This window comes from Drosophila ficusphila, unplaced genomic scaffold (genome assembly GCF_018152265.1).
Source record: "Drosophila ficusphila isolate 14025-0441.05 unplaced genomic scaffold, ASM1815226v1 contig_791, whole genome shotgun sequence".
Lineage (NCBI taxonomy): Eukaryota > Metazoa > Arthropoda > Insecta > Diptera > Drosophilidae > Drosophila > Drosophila ficusphila.
In genome coordinates, this window is record NW_025064737.1 from 25,809,553 (window position 1) to 25,827,491 (window position 17,939).

Consider the following 17,939-nt stretch of genomic DNA (forward strand, 5'->3'; position numbering starts at 1 on the left):
GCGAACAATATGGCGTCGTCGAAATTGTGTCGTCGCCCAATTTAAAGTCGTACGAAAACCATAAAGATTATTAAAAGCGCATTTGAAGGCTTTCCAAGTACCGAGTAAGCATAATTAGGTTTGGTTTTCTGGCAGGCATTGATTTTCTCTCTATCGCTGCATTGGTCTTTTGTCTGTTCTCTCTTTTTTTACCCGTTCCCCATCTTATTGTGTGTGCACTTTGCACTGTTTTTTGTGAGCGGAGCACTGTTACTTAACAGTAGTGGCGTTTTCGTTGGAAATACGCATTTCAACCATCATTGCTCAGTTCACATTTAATTTATTTCCTACTTGGCTTCTCTCCGTTGACTGGCGATTTCTTTTTAGCCTGTCATCCTCTTCCCCACCCACCTCTTTCTCAACACACCAGCACACGGTGCTCTCTCTCCGTTAACAGAGCTCGATTCGCTAGAGATGTACGCATGACTTGTGGTTTGGTCGTGTCACGAGATAGTTACGTATATTTTAAGAATTTGTCTTGTGTGCTTCTTTAATATTATTGATTCTAACTTTTTTCAATATTAAAATATAATTCCGAACGATATTTTCCATTGCAATTGAAAAACCGTTTACCAACAAGATTTGAGGTGGCTTATAAGATTTCAAAATTTTATGTCAAAACCAAAATAAAAAAATGACAAAAAGAAAGAAATCCTCATTGACGATGGTAAACATTATGAAATATCCATTTTGTGTACTTCCTTTCTTCCTATGCTTTATCGGTTTTTGCATCAACATATTCACGCACCCGCCCCTAGATTCTCGCCAACAGAGCTCTGTTAGCCCACCACTCGCTGGCCGCAAGCGCTCCGTCGTCCGCTCATTTCAGTTCGAGTGCTTGGAGACTTCACTTCGCGTTTGGAGGATCAGATCCACGTTGGTTTTTGGCTTCAATTACCCACAACTGTCATCGTCAGCTCAGCGACTTGCTAACTAAATAATAAAATACCCCCGCGCTCCCCTCCCTCTCTCTCGGTCGTGTTTGTGCGCCCCGCGAGTAATACGAAAGAAAACGCACAAGGAAAACTGCCAGCGTTCTCCTCGCAGCTGAGAAAAACCGCAGGACGCAGCTCAGCAGCGTCGTCGTGTGCGTTGTGCCAAGAAAATTAAGAAAAAGAAAAAATCTTGAAATATCGAATAAAAACCGTAAAGCCACAGTTAACGAAGGAAAACGAGGAAAAGCAACTGCGTCGTGCACCATTTTGTGATATATTATTTGTCCTCCTTCCTTCTTCAACGATCCCTGTGCAATTCTCTGTAAAGAAAAATTAAAATAATTACTAGCAACCAATTGAATTTCTGCGAGACCAATACAAAAAAAATATTTCTAACAACTGTGATCCGAACAAAGCTCTGAGTTTTTGTTTCAAGCCTGTGTAATTTCTCCACCCAAATCGAATTGAAAAAGTAAGTGAATTCGAACAAGAAAAAAGAAAATTATAAATTATTTCATTTTCCTCTTCGCTCGCCTACGTTGCTTACTCACCATTAGTCGATTCCCCACGGTTTCTCTCTTCACCACAGACACAAATACACACAGGCATGCTACGTCACATGTGCGTATGTGTGTGTGTCTGCGACTAGCGTTGCCATGTCGCGCGAAGTACGAAAAAAGAGAACAAATAAATAGCAGTTAAAAAAAAATTAAACAATTGAATAAATAAATAATAGAATTCTGTAATTTTTTTAGAACACATTACGTACATAAACATCACAACAAATCCGTTTTTTGTCTTTATTAATCTTTTCCATTCAGTGCAGCTGTCTTGAGTTCTTTGCCAACAAAATATTACGACTTGCCAAAAACCAAAAACTCAACCGCAACCAAATTTAGACTTTGAAGCGAAGGACGCCTTTGCTGATAAGTGAAAAACAAATGACTGATAGCTCAAGTACACACACGCACAGCAAAGATGCATATACACATACATTCGTTATGTACACCCTTCTGCTATCTCCCAATTTAAATAACATTTTCCGCATTATCGCCACTGACTGAAGAAATGTCTTTATCTGCACACACTCAACTTTTCTTTAATTTTTTTTTGCCTGCAGTGCGTGACTGGAATTTTTGCTCGCTCACTGTTCGTATGACTCATAGACCCGTATATAGCCAATGGCGAATTTGAATTATCTACGGATTAGGGATTACTGATTCTTATCAGCAGTTGCATAGGGGTTTTGGGTGCGATGGCAACCCTGGGCGCAGGGTGGTCGCCCAGCTGACTTTGTCATTGGCTTTTTGTTTGTTTTCCATTTTTCTTGGTGACTCATATACTATTTTTCTTTGCAAACTCCAGCTCACCTTGTAACAATTATAAAGAGCACATATTTGCTCGTGTGTTTGCTGTATTTTTTTTTTTTGCATGTTTTCCTTTGCATCCCACACGTGTCGGTGTTTTTCTGGGTTGGGGCTTTACATAAAGACTGCTCTCGATTTTTTTTTATCTCCTCACGGCACGTTTTTTGCCGTACGATTGTGATTGTCCACAATCAAGCGCTTTTAGTGCCTGAATTAAGCCAAATGACGACTTTCTTGAAATTTCTGCGGACTATTTCGCCATTTCAGTCGAATTTGGCGGAGATAAGAGTAAGATAGGAAACGAATCGAGCGCTAATTATTTGTGATTGGCTCGGTAAACAAATATGTTTTCGAGTTGATCACAAAACCAAATAGTAGATGATATACAGTAGGAAACATTTAAGCTGTTCTGCGTTCAAGGTGAATGTCTGTGGAATTGGCACACGCAAAAAATTAAATTTTTGAACAGTATGGAGTGAGAAATATAAGGTAGCAGAGTTCGAACTGTTAAATAATACATTTTCATTTACCAAAGTTCAATGATTTAGGAATTGATTCTTGCTTATCACTCTGGTGATTCACGAATCAATTGCTTAGAATTTAAAAGTGAGTAAGTGAAAATGTTTGTCACGAATGTTTGAGAAAGTTCCCGATCCCGAATGAGTAATCCTGTTGTTGCCAATAGTCGGTTAGAATTCTTGGCAAGTCGCACAACAACAACACGTGTCGTTGTCGCTAAAGTCTAAAATTATAAAAATTAAATTTCTAGCGAAAATACACAAAGGAAGGCAGGCAGGCGTTCAAACAAGTTTTGGTCGTTCAAAAAACAAGAAAAATTGTTTTGATGACGGGGGAATCAAATTGAGTTAATATACATAAAAACAAACAAATGGCCCACACGCACATATTTATCTTATATACGTTCAGCCCCCTTCCGCAAATCGTTCCGCCTGTTGTTTCTCACATCGTTTTATTTTGCCTCTACTTGTTGTTGTGCCCAAATGCTTTTATATAAACAAGTATAACTGATAAGCGAACGAGACGTTGGACGCGTGAATGGCCGCGGCCTCATTTTCAGTTGGTTTTTGTTTATAGGTCGCGTGTAAATGGATGCCGTACTCCCGTACACCCCTTAAAAAACTGATGCCAAACCCACCCACTACCACCACCATATGGCAAAACGATCGGCGAGACGATCGAAAATTCGGATCGCGTCGTACTTTTCGGGCTTGTTCATTATCTTTTTGTTGCCGTTTTCAAAATGTTTTGTGCGGAGTGCTATTTTTAGTACTCTAATCCCCTATACTTGATCTTCTTTTAGTCGGCTGTCGTTGTTTTCTCTCTAGTGTTCCTCTCGTTTTAAGTTATGCAATTTTTTTTCTCCCTTTATTCAGAAATACATCTGTGTTCGGAATACTATAATATATTTTATTAAGTCAACACTTAAAACGTAACAACTAGTTGTGAATGTATAGTAAAAATATGAATGATTTTCATAATCATTTAACGTAGCTGTGCGTGTTTTGGGGATAGACTGTACTAATTCGATTCAGGTCAAGAAAAAACCCATTTAAATTGGGCATTAAATATGCACATACATTTTTTGTGACCACAATTAATGCGATAAAATGCGGGCATAGATTTCAAAGAAAAATTAATTTGGGACTGCATAAATTGCCATTCTTCATCAATCAATTTCTAGCTGTGTACTTTGTTTTCAGAACTTTCTTTATCTAATGTCTAGGAGATCTGGTACACATGAATAAGTTTGTATATATTTTGTTTATCGTTTTAAAAACAAAACGGAAATAGCTCACAAACAAATAGAACCACAATATATTGTATTGAGGTCAAAAATAAATTACATGTATTTAATTTGATTTTTGCCCTCCATGGTTGTGACTGCATGTCCTTGTCAACTAAATAAAGCCCTGATTGTTACCAACTGTTCGACTTTAATGCAATTTTAATTTCCTGGCTTGAGTATAGTTATGAGGAAACCACAAAAACGAATAAACAAGAAAAAATATAATACGTAAAATTGAGCCACAAAGAGAAGAGATAAAAGCCAACAACAACTGGCTCACCTTGTGGTCGAGAGCTACAAATTTTCCTTCCATCATCGATTTTCCCATTGCAATGCCGTCTAACCTTTCTTTTTCCTCCCCAGTATTGTTATCTATTACTCGCTAGTTTGTTTTTCCTTTATTTTCAATTTTCTCCAATTTGCTGTACAGGTTTTTTTTGTGTGGGAATCGATTTAGGCGCTCGATTGGCTTTGGTCCCACCGCCCACAAATTAAAGTTGTTTGAACGAAAAAAAAAGAAAGAAAAGCTCCTCGTCGTCGTCAGAAAATTTAAATCGGCACTGCTGCCTGGCTGTTGTTGTTGGATTTTCCTTTATTTTCCTTGGGTTTTTCCTTTATTTTCCCAGTTGCCTGTGGCGCGCATATTCACCACATCTGGCAACCATGGCGACCGTTAAACTCACTCCCCCACAAAACCGTTAGCCAGACAAAATGAAAAGCGAAACTTTTGGCCCAGCCTTTTCTTTTGTGCGCTTCCTTGCTGCTGATGGCTGCCTCGCCCTGTTCGCTGGACTTCTTTGTCCCGAGTCTTGGTCTTGGTCTCCAGTTCATTGGCTTTTCTACCAGAAGAAAATGAGAAGAATGGAAGCGAATTTGTAATGCATAAATCAATAAAATCAAGAATGCACCCGCTGCTCCGCGCCACCGCCCAAAACGAAGTCATCATTATCATCTTGGCTCTGACTCAGCCGCAGCCTTCATCTCGTCTCAACTTATTGCGAACAATACTCTCGGTTCCTCTGACAAAGTTCAAGCGCCAACGGCAAAGTTCAATAGCACAAAATGGCAGTTGCAAAAGTATATTTCTCTTATTACAGACGTACCTCCCTAAATTGAAACAATGGAAATACTAGAGGGTTTTCATATTGGCTTACGATGTTTATGAGTCAACCCGGATCATTAGTTTCCGTTCCTGCCACCTTCAAATAATAATATAATGGAAGAAAATAAACAATAAACACTTTAATTTGATTTTAATGAATGAAAAATGGTTCAGTTAAACGAAGCTTGACTGTATTTTCATCTAGCTTAAATGTTCATCTCCATTCCATGACTCAAGGCTTCCGCATCTGTCATTTTTTTTTATTTGTTTTCGCATTTTCCGTCAGTCTGTCTGTCAGTCATTGAAATGACCACAATCTTGAGTCGAGAGTTGATGCTCAAAGCTCCCAGTAAGCCTCTGCGAAGAAATAAAAAGTCTTTGAACGGCCTTCGGTTTTCTACACATAAAGCCAAATCTCTCGGTTAGAGAGATCGAGAGAGAGAGACTTCTTCTTTGTCTCGAAAATATATATCTTACCTTTTTGTTTTGTTTGTTTTGCTCCTTTGTGCACTTACTTTTTGTGAATTCTATAAAACTGGTTTCTTTTCGGCGGTGTGTGCGGATTGTTAAATCGCGGCCATAACACCGGAGCTACGAACTCTCCATTCCATTCCACCGGGGCTCCAAGTGCTGTCTGCTTCAGTGATTTGATTAGCCCATAAAGCCGCGACGTTGAGGTACAGTGAACAACGCTCTGGGAGTTTGGGTTTTGTTTACTAATTTAACCATTTGTTTCGTCATATATTCTCACTGCTTGCACAACATTCACGGTATTTTACCCCTGAGTTTTCGCCCGCATTTCCCATTTTCCGCACTGTAACAAAAACTATTTGTTTTTGGACCGCTCATGTGCGACAATGAGGTTGACATTTATGCAAACTGGGTCCAAAAGACTGTTTGTGTTTTAGAAAACGAATAAAATAACATATTATTGTAAAATATAAAAATATCTAGATTGCTATCAATTTGAAATCCCTTAACCCCAACCCAGACAATCCCACGTTGTTCTCCTTGTGTTATTGCTGCAATATCAATTTGCCAATTAGTTCCGCTTCACACGTTGGCTAATATTCAGTACTTTGCTGGCTTTCTTGTTCTACACCTCCTCCTCCTCTTTCTCCTCCTTTTTCTCCATCCTTTTCTCGGTTTCTTCTGGATCCCCTGCAGCGTTGACGTTGCCCCATATGATGATCTCCATCATCGCGGTGGTTGGTTTGGTCTCTGGGTTTGTCAACTCTCCTTCTCCAGTACTCCTCCTCTTTTTTTTTTTTGACTCTCCCCTATTTCCAGTGAACACAATCTCCAGCTACGAGAGCAGGCTACTCATGTGGACGTCGCTCTTCTGAAGCGTTTCATATTTCATTTTCCCATGCGATTTTCATTAATCTTCCATGTGTGTAAAAAGGCATACAAAAAACTACTTTATAACAATTTAGGGATTACTAGGAGGCACACAGAAAGAAAAAATGAGAAGATTTGAATATAAACTTGTTTCTTATGGTTAACAAGTTTTTAAAATAAATAACGTATCGAATTGCTTTTTTACCCTTCGATTTTATAACAAGTTTTTTTCTCTGTACTCGGGCATTGTAACTGCACACCTTGCCATTTGTTTTCCTTTTCCCTTCCTTCTATTTGTTGCTTTTGGTGACCTGTAGCAGGCAGTGAAAAAGGAAGACGAAGAGGTAGCAGGAGTAGCAGCAGGAAAGAGAGCAAAAGTTGTGGTGACTTTCGCTGCACAAAGAGCGGAGTTTTGCACACTTCTACAAGAGCCCCTACTTTTCCCCCTCGACTCCTCTTCTGGGTTTTCCTTCCATTCTCCTTCTTTCCGGCCAACGCCTGCTCCTTTTAGTTTGTTATTTTATGGCCTTTGGCTGCTGCTGCACACACTTACTTGCACATAATTCATAAAAAATGGCTCAAGTGAATTATTGGGGCTCGTAAATTCTTATAAATGAATTTTTTAAATATATGGTCAGCAGTAGGCAGCAGTGCGAAAAACGGGTTCGTTCTGGTTAAATGCAATTCTGCTGTATATAGCACAGAGTACTCATGTTAATTAATTACATATATGCGGACGAGTGAAAATCACTTCAATCAATGTCTCAGTTCAGACGGCAATAAAAGATGGATCGGTCTGAATCGAAGGTCAGTTATTTAAGCTAGCCATTGAGTAAAAAATAACAATAATACATTTTTAAATGCTAAAACTTACAATAACGTCAATAGCGTTTAGGGTAACAAAATCTTAGTTTCCAATTTAAAAAATCCAACTCAACACAGGACACGTGGAAAACGCATTAGAAGTGTCTACAGTAACTGATCAATGAGTAATGAGCTGCATCTTGCATTCAAGTTTTCTGCTCACAAATCTTAAATCTCAGAATCCAAATTATATTGGTTTTTGTTTCCCAAACACAAAAACTAATGACAGTCGTTTTGGTTTCTTAGTTGACTTTTGGGGAAGGGAGAGCACAGCTCGATAGGTAAATACTTGCAGCCTTTTTCGATAACGAAAACCCCCGGTCTGCACTTAAATGTGACAATCTGTTTATAGCTGCCATTTGCTTCGTTTCGTGTGTTTATTTGTGTGTTTTCTCCTCCTCATCCTGGTTAATGGCCGCCATTGTTGTTGACTTCTGTGGTTCCATCTACGGGTCTCTCTCTCCTTTTTGCCTTTGTCTTGGTCCAAACGAACCCGGGTTCAAGGTGAAATCAGTTCAAGTCCGCAGGGCAGTCTGTCGTCTGTTGATTGTTTGTATCCTGCCACGCAGGCGATCAGTCTACAGTCAACCCTTTTCGAAGCGAACCATTTCCCTTAACAATGGGTTAAAGGGTAGTAAACAACTTAGCAGCTTAGATTTAGAAAACAAAACTAAAAAACCCATGCATATGTAAACCGTCTATGTTTTCCTCTTATTCAGTTAAGATTTTTATTTTGGAGTCCAGCGATGGAGGTAGTACTGTCGGTCCAGTTTTAACCCTCTATGCCGCATCCCTTTTGCCTCTGTCTTTTCCCGTCTTTAAATACACAAATCAATAGAGGTTGTTTTCAACAACCCTCAGTTTTTGAACTTGTACTCACTTCCCAGGCATGTGCATGTTGAGTTTTTTGACCTATCACACAACATCAGGCTGTGGCAACATTTTGTTGTTTTCCTGCGCTGTGTAATTTTGAACAGGTGTTTCCCAGGTTTCATTCGATGTATTTTTTTTCTTTTTCGTTGCGGTTTTGTTTGCCGAACATACTATACACGTATGCACGTTAATCCTAAACTGCCCTGCCCCGATGTCTGGGATAAGCCGCTTCATGCACTATTATTTTATACATTTTGGGGCGTTTGCTCGAAGTTTTAATAATTTTTGCTACAAAATCGCCGGAAACATGGGCTCTTGAAGCGTTCATTTATTATGGCTAAAAAATAAAGCACTCTGTGGGTCTGAACCGAAAATTTTGCTCAAATGTGTACGTCATATCGTTTCTCGTCCGTTCATAGATTGTAATTTATTTTGATTAATGATTGGCGGCAACGGCTCACGCTCTTCTCTGAGCCTTTTATTTCTTTGGCATCTTCTTTTGCCAGTACCGTTAGTTTTATATTTTTCGCCTTCAACTTAATTTTAAAACAATTCCATCTATCATTCTGTAAACTTTGTATCCACAGTGTGTATCTAAAATATTGATTAATGGCTTTAACAGTTTTAAAGCGAATCAGATAGCAACATCTTTATTTAAACCCCCCTTAAATGTAAGGTCGATTTTCTCACCTATATTTTTCACAAGAAAGCGAAACTTGAAGCAAAGTTAATTGACTTGGATCGCTGGATCAATGCAGCACTATTTTTCCAGTTCCTAAGTTTATAATAACAAAATTAAAATTTTACTAAGAGAAAATCGTACTTTGGAGGGTTAAGGTTTTGCCTTCATTTTTCTGACCGGAAGCTTCGCGCATTCTTGAGTCTTGGGACTCGAGTTAAGCTTAAGCCCCGTGAGCTCAACTTGCTTCTAAATTGAGCCGAGCAGCCATCTTGGCGTGGCTCTCTCCGTTTTTCTGTCTCTTCTCTGCTTCCTTTGGCTTTGCACATTTTAATAAAGTTTAATAATTCAATGGGTGATTTTGTCTCTTTGTTGCATTTCATCAGCATATGTTGTTGCTCCATTATCTTTAACGTTGTTGTCTGGTCCGCTTTACGCGCTCATTAATATGCAAATGTGAGTCAGAGCGGTCTGTGTTTGTTGTGGTTGTTCCTGGAGTTTCTTTCTTTTTACCTTTTATGCTGCCCATCATCATCATCATGATGTCCGTTTCTCGAGCCTTTCCTGTTGTAAAATTCAGTATTTGAATGCAGGTCAACAGCACATTAACCTGTGAGTGTGTGTGTGTAATTTGTTTACTGCCGTCCGCTTTTTATCGCAGTTTTCATATCAGTACGTTACGAAAAGTAAGTAGGAGTCGACTTTCTGATACCCCTCCGAAAATAAAAACCCAACCCAATCACTTCTTTTTGTTCACGTCCGCTTAGCATGATAAATAGGGCAATAATGCACTTAGAGAAATAAAGTCAGCTAGCATTAAAACAATAACTTTTATGCGCTTGAACTTCAAAGATAAACTAAATTATCCCATATTTGTTTTCTTTTATGCAAAATTAGAAAAGCTGTTATTAAATATGCATAATACCAAAGAACCGTCTTTAAATCCGTTTCTAGCCTCCCTCGATTTCTATTCTGTTATCGCCGTAGACTTGCATAATAATGCTTTTCTGCAACGCGCCAATTTTTGCTTTCTTGCTAATTGTTTTGCACTTAGCACTTGCATTTAGTTTTTTACTTATTTCGTTCTTGTCGTTTTTACTTATGCAATTCACTGAAATGCGCATTTTTCTCTCTTCTGCGAAAGAGCGTAGCAAACAATGACGTCACGCGCTTGATTGATGTCGTCATAAAGTTCGTACGAAAGAATCATATGATTTCCTATTTGCTTTAATGGCCAACACTTTAACACACGAAAACAGAAAAACACACGCTCGCCAGATAACAAAACGAATTCGCTTAAAAATAGCAGAGGTCGTTGGATGAACGAAAGCGGGGAGGGGGAGCCACACAAAACAAAATAAATAAACCCAATACATATGAACAGCTTTTATTCTTGTGAAAAAAAAAAACAAAAATATAAAACTTTGGCACAACAGCCGCGCGTGCTTGTTGACGTGTGTACATATATACATACGTGGGCACCAACTTTTATATATACTCACGTACACTTAAAAAAAGAAAAGTATTACAAACTATTGTCTTAACTTGATCTGCCTTAGGTAAATTTGGTAGCATCCATTTTTATATTATTTGAAAAATAAATTTTTATAAAAAGATTACATTTTCTATGTGTATTTGAGGGAGTGCGCTTATCTATCCCCATTTTGCCTGCCAATTGTTGTGTGGGGAATTTTTCTTTTATTGTTGACATTTTGATTAGTCCACCTCCTTTTATAAGTGCATATGTATGTGTGTGTCTGTAAGTGAAAGAGAGGGGATGCAAGACAGACAGCTGTTTTGACTTTGCAATTAAATGACAACAGCAGGAAATCAAGCTAACATACACACACACACTTGCATATTGCACTTTGTTTGCTTTGCGCTTCTCACAGCAACTATAAATCAAAATAAATTTGTTCATACAAGCACAATTTGCGTAGAAATAAAGGCAAAGCAACAAAAATTATTTATGGCTGCGCCCACCACACAAAAACAAGACTCATACATATCAAATTCACTCGATTGTATGTAAAAACCTATGTAAATGCAATGCCAATGTAAACATGTGTCAACTTTTGCCCCCCTTGCCCCATCATACTCGAACTCACCACGGCAAATGTTGCGCTCTCAATAACAAAAAAAAACTCCCCATGCTACGTTGTAAATGTAAAAGTTGCTGAGGCCATTTTTTTTGTTTTTACATGCGCACATCTCTGAAAACTGCCTATGTATTGGGTAAAATTGGTGTCGGCCGCCGTTGTGCAATGGGTTTTTTGTAGAGGGAACCCCCGTAATTTAAGCCATTTATTAGTTTGTAATTTATGGCAGCCAAGCTTGTTTTCCCACCACTAAGGTCAAATTTTGTATAACAGAATTTCGCTCTCTTTACTTGGTCGTACAAACACTCGGATATACTCACGCACTGAGAGCTTCGTGTGCCCATTTTGTATCTCGCCCCAAGCTCCAACGTCGCATTGAAAATAACAGTAAATGTTATTGTGCTCATTTCTGCTATCCTCTCTCGCCCTTTTCCTTTCCTCTTCTTTCTCTCTCTCTCTCTCTTTTGCTTTTTTGTTGGCCATGTAACTGATGGTTCAATCTCCAGCCCTCTTGTTGTTGTTGCTGGTTGGCTTTTCCCATTGCGTTTTGCCTTTGCTATTGCACTGGCAGAAATTTATAAAAACTAAAATAATATAGTGAAGAAATAACTAATTGTTTATCGAGGTCTTAAATCAGTACTTAGCCAAAATGATGCATTTGTAAATATACTCGAAAACCGTCATCAAACCCAGATGTTCTAAAACGAGTTTTAATAATTTGTTCGGTCTGAGTTTCAGAACATACTTTGAACTTTGTTAGGGAAAAGTAGAAGTGCAGTGTATGTCTCGGATTTCGCAAATAACTCTCTCTTACTCCGTCTGTGATGGATGTGTAGCTCGGCACGTCGTCTTTTCGGCTTTGAGAAAGTAAACTGATCGCGATAAATCGATACTCGCCAGGTATTTTCTGTTTAATCGATCGACATAAACAATTGGATACTTGGGGAATATATGGCAGCAGTCGGGACCGTTAGGTGTGACTGTTTTATATTCATTAAACATAAAACCAAACTCGTTTAGTTTACTACCTCTTACTACGGCTCGTTCTCGGATTGTTGGCAAAACTGGTTTTAGGCCAGACTAGATTCCCTCTCTCGCATATGTATAGTGTCTGTATCTGTGTGCGATATGCTTGACAGCCTTGAAGAGAGCAAACGGATAACAAAAAACAACATAGTTTTTACTTGTTATGTTGTTTTTGCTGTTGCTGCAATATTTTTTATGCCCCCACACCATAATATTTTGGGTATGTGGTTGTGGGCTTGTTTACTGAACGTGTTGCAACGCCATTCAGTGCAACATAGTTGCAGATAATCAATATAAAACTACATAATACATTTTAATTGCTCCCGTAATTTCTCTCGTGAATTGGTTTTAGCTTAAATAAATTACAAAGGCAATACAATAAATATGTTCAAACGCTTTTAAATGATGATACTTCCATGCACCACTCTGAAGCTCTAAAAGGCGTCGTGCAGATTATGGATTTCTGAACATCAAACGATACAAAACCTAGCCAATATCTGATCGATTTTATACAAGACAACGTTACTAATCTGCCCTATCTTTCTTATTTTTTACAGCTCGTACTGCAATTTTTACGGCAGTCACGAAGCAAAACACAAGCGCAGCCTAATAATTGGACGAACTGATTAAACAACAGTTAAAACAAACCCCGCAAAAACAACGGCGGATCAACAGTTGCTAGTTGCGAGTCGCAAGTTGCAAGTTGCTAGTTGCACGTTGCCAATTTGAAATTGCACGCTTCCACGACTGAGAGCAGGAAGGAAAGGAGTCGCTGCCGCAGCAGGAAGCAGACGAAACTTCGCTGGGCGAAAGTAAAAACAGCTAGGCAAATCAAGCAAATTAAACAAAGAAACCGCACACACACACAAAGGCGCTTTAGCCAGCCATGGAACGTGAATCCAATCCAATGCAACCCATGTGCCGCTCCGGTTGCGGCTTCTATGGTAATCCAGCCACAGATGGTCTCTGCTCCGTATGCTATAAGGTATGTACAATCGATCGCTTGCCAGAACAAGAACGCATTCCTAATCCCTACTACTCTACCACTCTCTTGCAGGACTCGCTTAGAAAAAAGCAACAGCCACCTGTGAGCAGCACACCTGTCTCCGTTCCAAGCCCACAACCTAGCCCCACATTCAGTCCGGCCATCGCAATCACCAACACCGCACAGCCCACAGTCACCAGTTTACAACAGCCACACAACGACTTCAAAGAGGTGAGCACAATTGCCGAGATGTAATGATAAGAATTGTTTTTCTTTTTACCCATTAGAATGTATTGCTTTTCAAATGATGATACTTCCATGCACCACTCTTAAGTTTTAATTAGCATTGTGCAGATTATGGATTTCTGAACACTGAAAAATACATTAACCAATTGACTTAATTACCGGACTGCTTCGATTCGACCAAATAACCATATAGGCTTTGCATTTCGTGCCCACTTTAGTGAACGTTTTCGTTCAGTCAGTGACAAAATCTTTTGACTTTCGGACTAAAATTCAGTGTAATCTTAAGTGAAATTGTTGAAGCAATTTGTTGTATGTGCTTAAAAATTAGGGGAATCCAAGAAGTTTGCCTGCAGTTTCGTATTAGTTTAGTGATCTCTGTGTTAATTGTGTTGGCGTTGATTAGTGTAGTACCCAGATGTGTCCACCACCGACTAAGCTGTTGGATCTTTAAATAAGGTAAAGTGGTCCTCGGTCCCTGTCCCCCAGAAACCGTTCCAAGACGAGCTGATCCCGAAGTGCCACTGAACTGGTAAGGAAGTTGGAAAAAGTATTCGGAAAAAATATTCTTAAAAAGTCTTAAAAGGCCTTATATCAAGATTGATAGATACATTAATTTATTAAAAAGGCTGAAGTGGGCTGAACCCAAACCTTTTTAATAACTATTTGTTCAAGACGCCTCTCTAAGAAACCCTTGGAATCCCAAAGCCAATCATCACTTCAGTTTTGTGTCACTCAGTTGTCAATACAATTCGGTTACAGTTAAACAATCAATCCATTCGGCTCCGATTTAAAATTATCCTATATTTCGGCCCGTGCTTCAAAATTAAAGTCCCTCCAAATCGCCGAGATGGTCGTATCTACTTTTGGTATTTCGCCCCAAAAGAAAACGGGGCGCGTTGCTTTCAAAAGCACTCCAGTTTCGGCCAGAGCGCGAACTGTCTCGGAATTCCGATCCAATGACACCGTTCGCACTAAGCGAAAATCACCAACGGCCGCCGGTGGAGTGAAGCGGGCCGCAGCCGGGGCGCTGGCGAGTCTGAGCGGACCGCTGGCCGGTTCGATGGGTCTTGGCCTGGTCACTGGGACGGACAGGGACGGGTTCCCGCAGCCGATTGGGGCGTCAAAGGGTACTGATTGCTCTTACTGGGTCTACCGGCGTCGCCCAGACGCACTAACCTCGTTTCCCACCTACACCTCTCTCCTACACTTTGAATCGATGCTGCAGCACAAGCGACCGCCGCCCGACAAGCAGCTCCCACCCCGACCCCGACGCCACGCCCCTTTCGCCGGGCGGGAGCAGCAGCAGCAGCCGCCTCCGCCGCAGCCGCTTCAGCCGCCGCTAACTTTGCTGCCAAGGTGCCTGGTGCCCCGATCGTCGGAGCGATCTCGCGTTCCGGCAGCATCGCGTCCACCCTTCCCTTAACCGTCGGCAAGAAGAGCTCGCTGGCTAAGCGCAAGGTCGGCGGTGGCAGGAATCCGGATCCCACAGCCAAGCGGCGAGTGAAGTTCTCGGCCAATGTGCACACCTATCCGTCGGTGACCAACACCAAGAAGTCCGCCCGGATTGGCGAGCTGCAGCTGCAGCGGAAGGTCAAGAAGCTGAAGCGGAATCGATTGCGACGGGAGGGCGGAAGTGGTGAAACGGCCACCGAATTACTAAGCTCCAGTGGCTTGGCGGCCCCAGGCAGCAACCCCCAGGATATATTCAAACACGGTACCATCGTTGATGTGGTACCGCCAACACCAGCACCACCACGCGTTCTGCGCCTCAACGTAGTGGGCAAATCCTCGCCAGCAACTGGCAAATTCGCTCTAGCACAGGCGCTTTTGCGAAAGGCGAAAAGAACAGCTGCCCAGGAAAAGGCGAAGAGAGCAGATACCCAGGAAACAGAGGGAACGCCAAAGACCAGGAGCGGAAAATCCAAGAAAAGGGGAGGCGTCAAGGCAGGCGGTGGCAGCACAAAGGCGCTACTGGGATCCAGTTCCCGTTTGGTGGAAAACAGTTCGGGAATAGCGAAGCGCAAGAAATCAGCGGCGGCGGCGACGACAACAACGAAAACAACAGCGACGGGGATTCAACGCAGCAGAGTAGCAAAGCCACTTCATGGGCGGCGAGTCTATGGAAAAGCCTGAAGGTGGCGATCAGCCGGAGAATCCCGGAGAGAAGGCAACGCAGACTTCGCACCAGGCATCAACCGATCACCAAGTGCATCCAGTGCAGCGGGAGAAGCGTCGCCGGTCCGTGTCACCCGATGGAGGCGATGTAGGCGGGGCAAAGGCGGCAGAGGGTGCAGCAGATGATGAGGGCCCTTCTACCGAGGGAACAGTGGCCAAGAAGCCGGTAAACATTCACCACACTTTGGCCACACAAAATAGATTCCCACTCAGCCGATTCGATAGAATTTTTTGGCATCAGTTGCGCACTTGAGAGTGCTCTTCTGCAATCGCCGATCGTCAAACGCCAAAAAAGACACCACTCAACACCACACAGCGGACACTTGAGCATTTTGATGAAACAGTCGAAATTGTTTGGTCTAATAAAAAAGGAAATAATATACTTAAGAAAAGATCTTCAAGGCTTTTTGAATGCAGTTCGAGAAAGAGGACGAGAATGTAGTATAGTTGTTTAAATAATAGATACTACCCAAGAATATGAATGTTATAATCTAGCTAACATATTTCGAATTGAAAAATTAGGGCTTGTAGGCAGGAAGACATTATTATTTCGACTGCAGCTGTACAAGCTCTCTTTTATAGCAGGCTAGCCTATCTGTTGATGTTGACAAATATTTTTGTCATGTGATTAAAATATCTTTTTGTTATTCATCTCGTTTCCGCAGAAAATCACCGAAGAAGCCGCCGCTGCTGCCAAAGTAAACAGCGAAGCCATCACATCGGCGACTGGTCCAAACACTTCCACACAAGCAGCCGCCTCCGCCAACGAGGAGGATGACAAGGACAAGGAAGACGATAAGGATGCCAAAAAGAAGAAGAACCGATGTGGCGAGTGCCGCAAGAAGGTTGGACTGACCGGTGAGTGTCCTGCTATTGATTCTCTGAAATTCTGAAAGAGATTTCTAACTTATATTTACTATCCTATCTTTAGGTTTCCAGTGTCGCTGCGGCGGTCTGTACTGCGCCGTGCACCGTTATTCTGATAAACATAACTGCACATTCGACTACAGAGAGCACGGCGCACAAGAAATCCGGCGCAACAATCCGGTTGTCGTTGGCGAGAAGATTCAAAAGATTTGAATTTCGATATTGTGCCAGTAACAGTAACAGTAGCCGTAGAATGATAATAACCAACTACACATAATAAGAGTACATATATATATATAAATGCTGCGCTATAACAAGAAATTAACAACCAACAAAGAAAAAAAGAAAAACAAGAAAAAAAAAAGAAAACAGCAGAAAGCATAAACATACAACAACACCACACACAACACAAAAACACACAGAGAGTAATACTATATAAAAATCGATATAAACTGTAATTGTAATATAATTATAATGTAAACAGCAGAAGCAAGCAACAATAGTACAGAGAAACGATAACCAAATACCCCGCAAAAATGCAGCAGCAACAACTGGAACAACAATTTCGATGCTCAACAACGTTAAGCTAGCAACGTCCAGCAGCAACATGCAACATGCAACAGCAAGCAGCAGCGAGCAGCGTTCAGCAGTTAACACCTTGTACATCTTGAACCAGACGCGTGACAGCGTTAGCGAGTGCAACAACAATCACCGCCGCGTTTGTGGGAACCAAACAACAACCGCAGCATCATCAACAACAACAACCAGCACAACCGATTGCCTTGGTCGCCTGCTGAGCTGGGCCGAAAAAAACCGTTTTGAAGAAAACACCATTCATCGACGATTAACGTTGAAATATTTTGTTATTCCAAATACAATTTGCAAATTGTTTGTATTTAGCTAAAACACGTCAAATAACACACAGCCACATTTACAACGACAACAAGCACACAACAAACAACAAATCTTTGTTTCATGTTACATACAACGCAACAACCTTTTAGTAAGACGATGTGTGTCATTTGTTTTTGTAATATGTTGGAGTGTATTAAATAAAAAAAATAACTAAATTCGAAGTCCTAAATATGAAATGAAAATTTTAAAGAAATTCAACAAGCCCAAATTCACACAAGAAACCAACCAAGCAACCAACTCTTTCTCAATTCTTAATTATCAGCTACTAAATGAAAAACAAAAACAAATATATATTAATTAATTATGTATATGTATTAAAAGAGAAAAAGCAAAGAAAAAATATGCAAAATTAAGCGTAAAAAAACAAAGCCCTCACCACAAAAAAAAATGTAAAAAAAAACCTGAAGAAATGAAACCAAGAATAACGCAGTTGTGTAGCGCTCCTTAATCAGTTTGCTAAAATCTAAAAAACCACGACCACGCTAGACACGAGCGAGAGAGAGAATAGCTAGAGAGAGTGAGAGTGAGAGAGAGGAGAAGGAGCAAGCGTGATTAGTGTAAAGCAACTTGGAGCATAACAACTCCCTATACATAGAAATTTAAATATAATTATAATTAA

The 17,939-nt window shown here is 40.6% G+C and overlaps 2 protein-coding genes and 2 non-coding genes across 6 annotated transcripts; all 4 read left to right on the forward strand.

Moving 5' to 3' along the window:
• The first annotated feature begins 859 nt into the window (after positions 1-859).
• On the forward strand, positions 860-17,489 carry LOC108099426 (AN1-type zinc finger protein 6). Of its 2 annotated transcripts, XM_017202954.2 has the most exons (5): positions 860-1,446; positions 12,690-13,117; positions 13,190-13,348; positions 16,204-16,396; positions 16,470-17,489. In XM_017202954.2, the coding sequence occupies exons 2-5, from the start codon at positions 13,019-13,021 to the stop codon at positions 16,616-16,618; spliced, it is 600 nt and encodes a 199-aa protein (XP_017058443.1). In that variant the 5' UTR covers positions 860-1,446; positions 12,690-13,018; the 3' UTR covers positions 16,619-17,489. The 2 variants fall into 2 exon arrangements, with proteins under 2 accessions (XP_017058443.1, XP_017058444.1); XM_017202955.2 differs by lacking the exons at positions 860-1,446; positions 12,690-13,117; positions 13,190-13,348 and adding an exon at positions 15,468-15,704.
• On the forward strand, positions 12,527-12,605 carry LOC122320794. The gene has a single exon (XR_006245837.1). It is a non-coding gene; the product is annotated as a small nucleolar RNA Me18S-Gm1358 (small nucleolar RNA).
• LOC108099425 lies at positions 13,357-15,496 on the forward strand. Of its 2 annotated transcripts, none has more exons than XR_001771935.1 (2): positions 13,357-13,819; positions 14,589-14,699. XR_001771935.1 is itself a non-coding variant. In XM_017202953.2 (2 exons), exons 1-2 carry the CDS (start codon positions 14,211-14,213, stop codon positions 15,494-15,496), a joined length of 1,188 nt encoding a protein of 395 aa, XP_017058442.1. In that variant the 5' UTR covers positions 13,378-14,210. The 2 variants fall into 2 exon arrangements, 1 of the variants encoding a protein (XP_017058442.1); XM_017202953.2 differs by having other exon boundaries at positions 13,378-14,490; positions 14,589-15,496.
• LOC122320793 lies at positions 13,414-13,492 on the forward strand. The gene has a single exon (XR_006245836.1). It is a non-coding gene; the product is annotated as a small nucleolar RNA Me18S-Gm1358 (small nucleolar RNA).
• Positions 17,490-17,939: the final 450 nt, after the last annotated feature.

Coding starts and splice junctions, on each gene's coding strand:
- LOC108099426 (XM_017202954.2), top strand. CDS start 13,019: ATGGAACGTGAATCCAATCCAATGCAACCCATGTGCCGCTCCGGTTGC. Junction 13,118..13,189: donor TCTGCTCCGTATGCTATAAG/GTATGTACAATC, acceptor ACTCTCTTGCAG/GACTCGCTTAGAAAAAAGCA. Junction 16,397..16,469: donor CAAGAAGGTTGGACTGACCG/GTGAGTGTCCTG, acceptor TCCTATCTTTAG/GTTTCCAGTGTCGCTGCGGC.
- LOC108099425 (XM_017202953.2), top strand. CDS start 14,211: ATGGTCGTATCTACTTTTGGTATTTCGCCCCAAAAGAAAACGGGGCGC. Junction 14,491..14,588: donor GCCGATTGGGGCGTCAAAGG/GTACTGATTGCT, acceptor TCGATGCTGCAG/CACAAGCGACCGCCGCCCGA.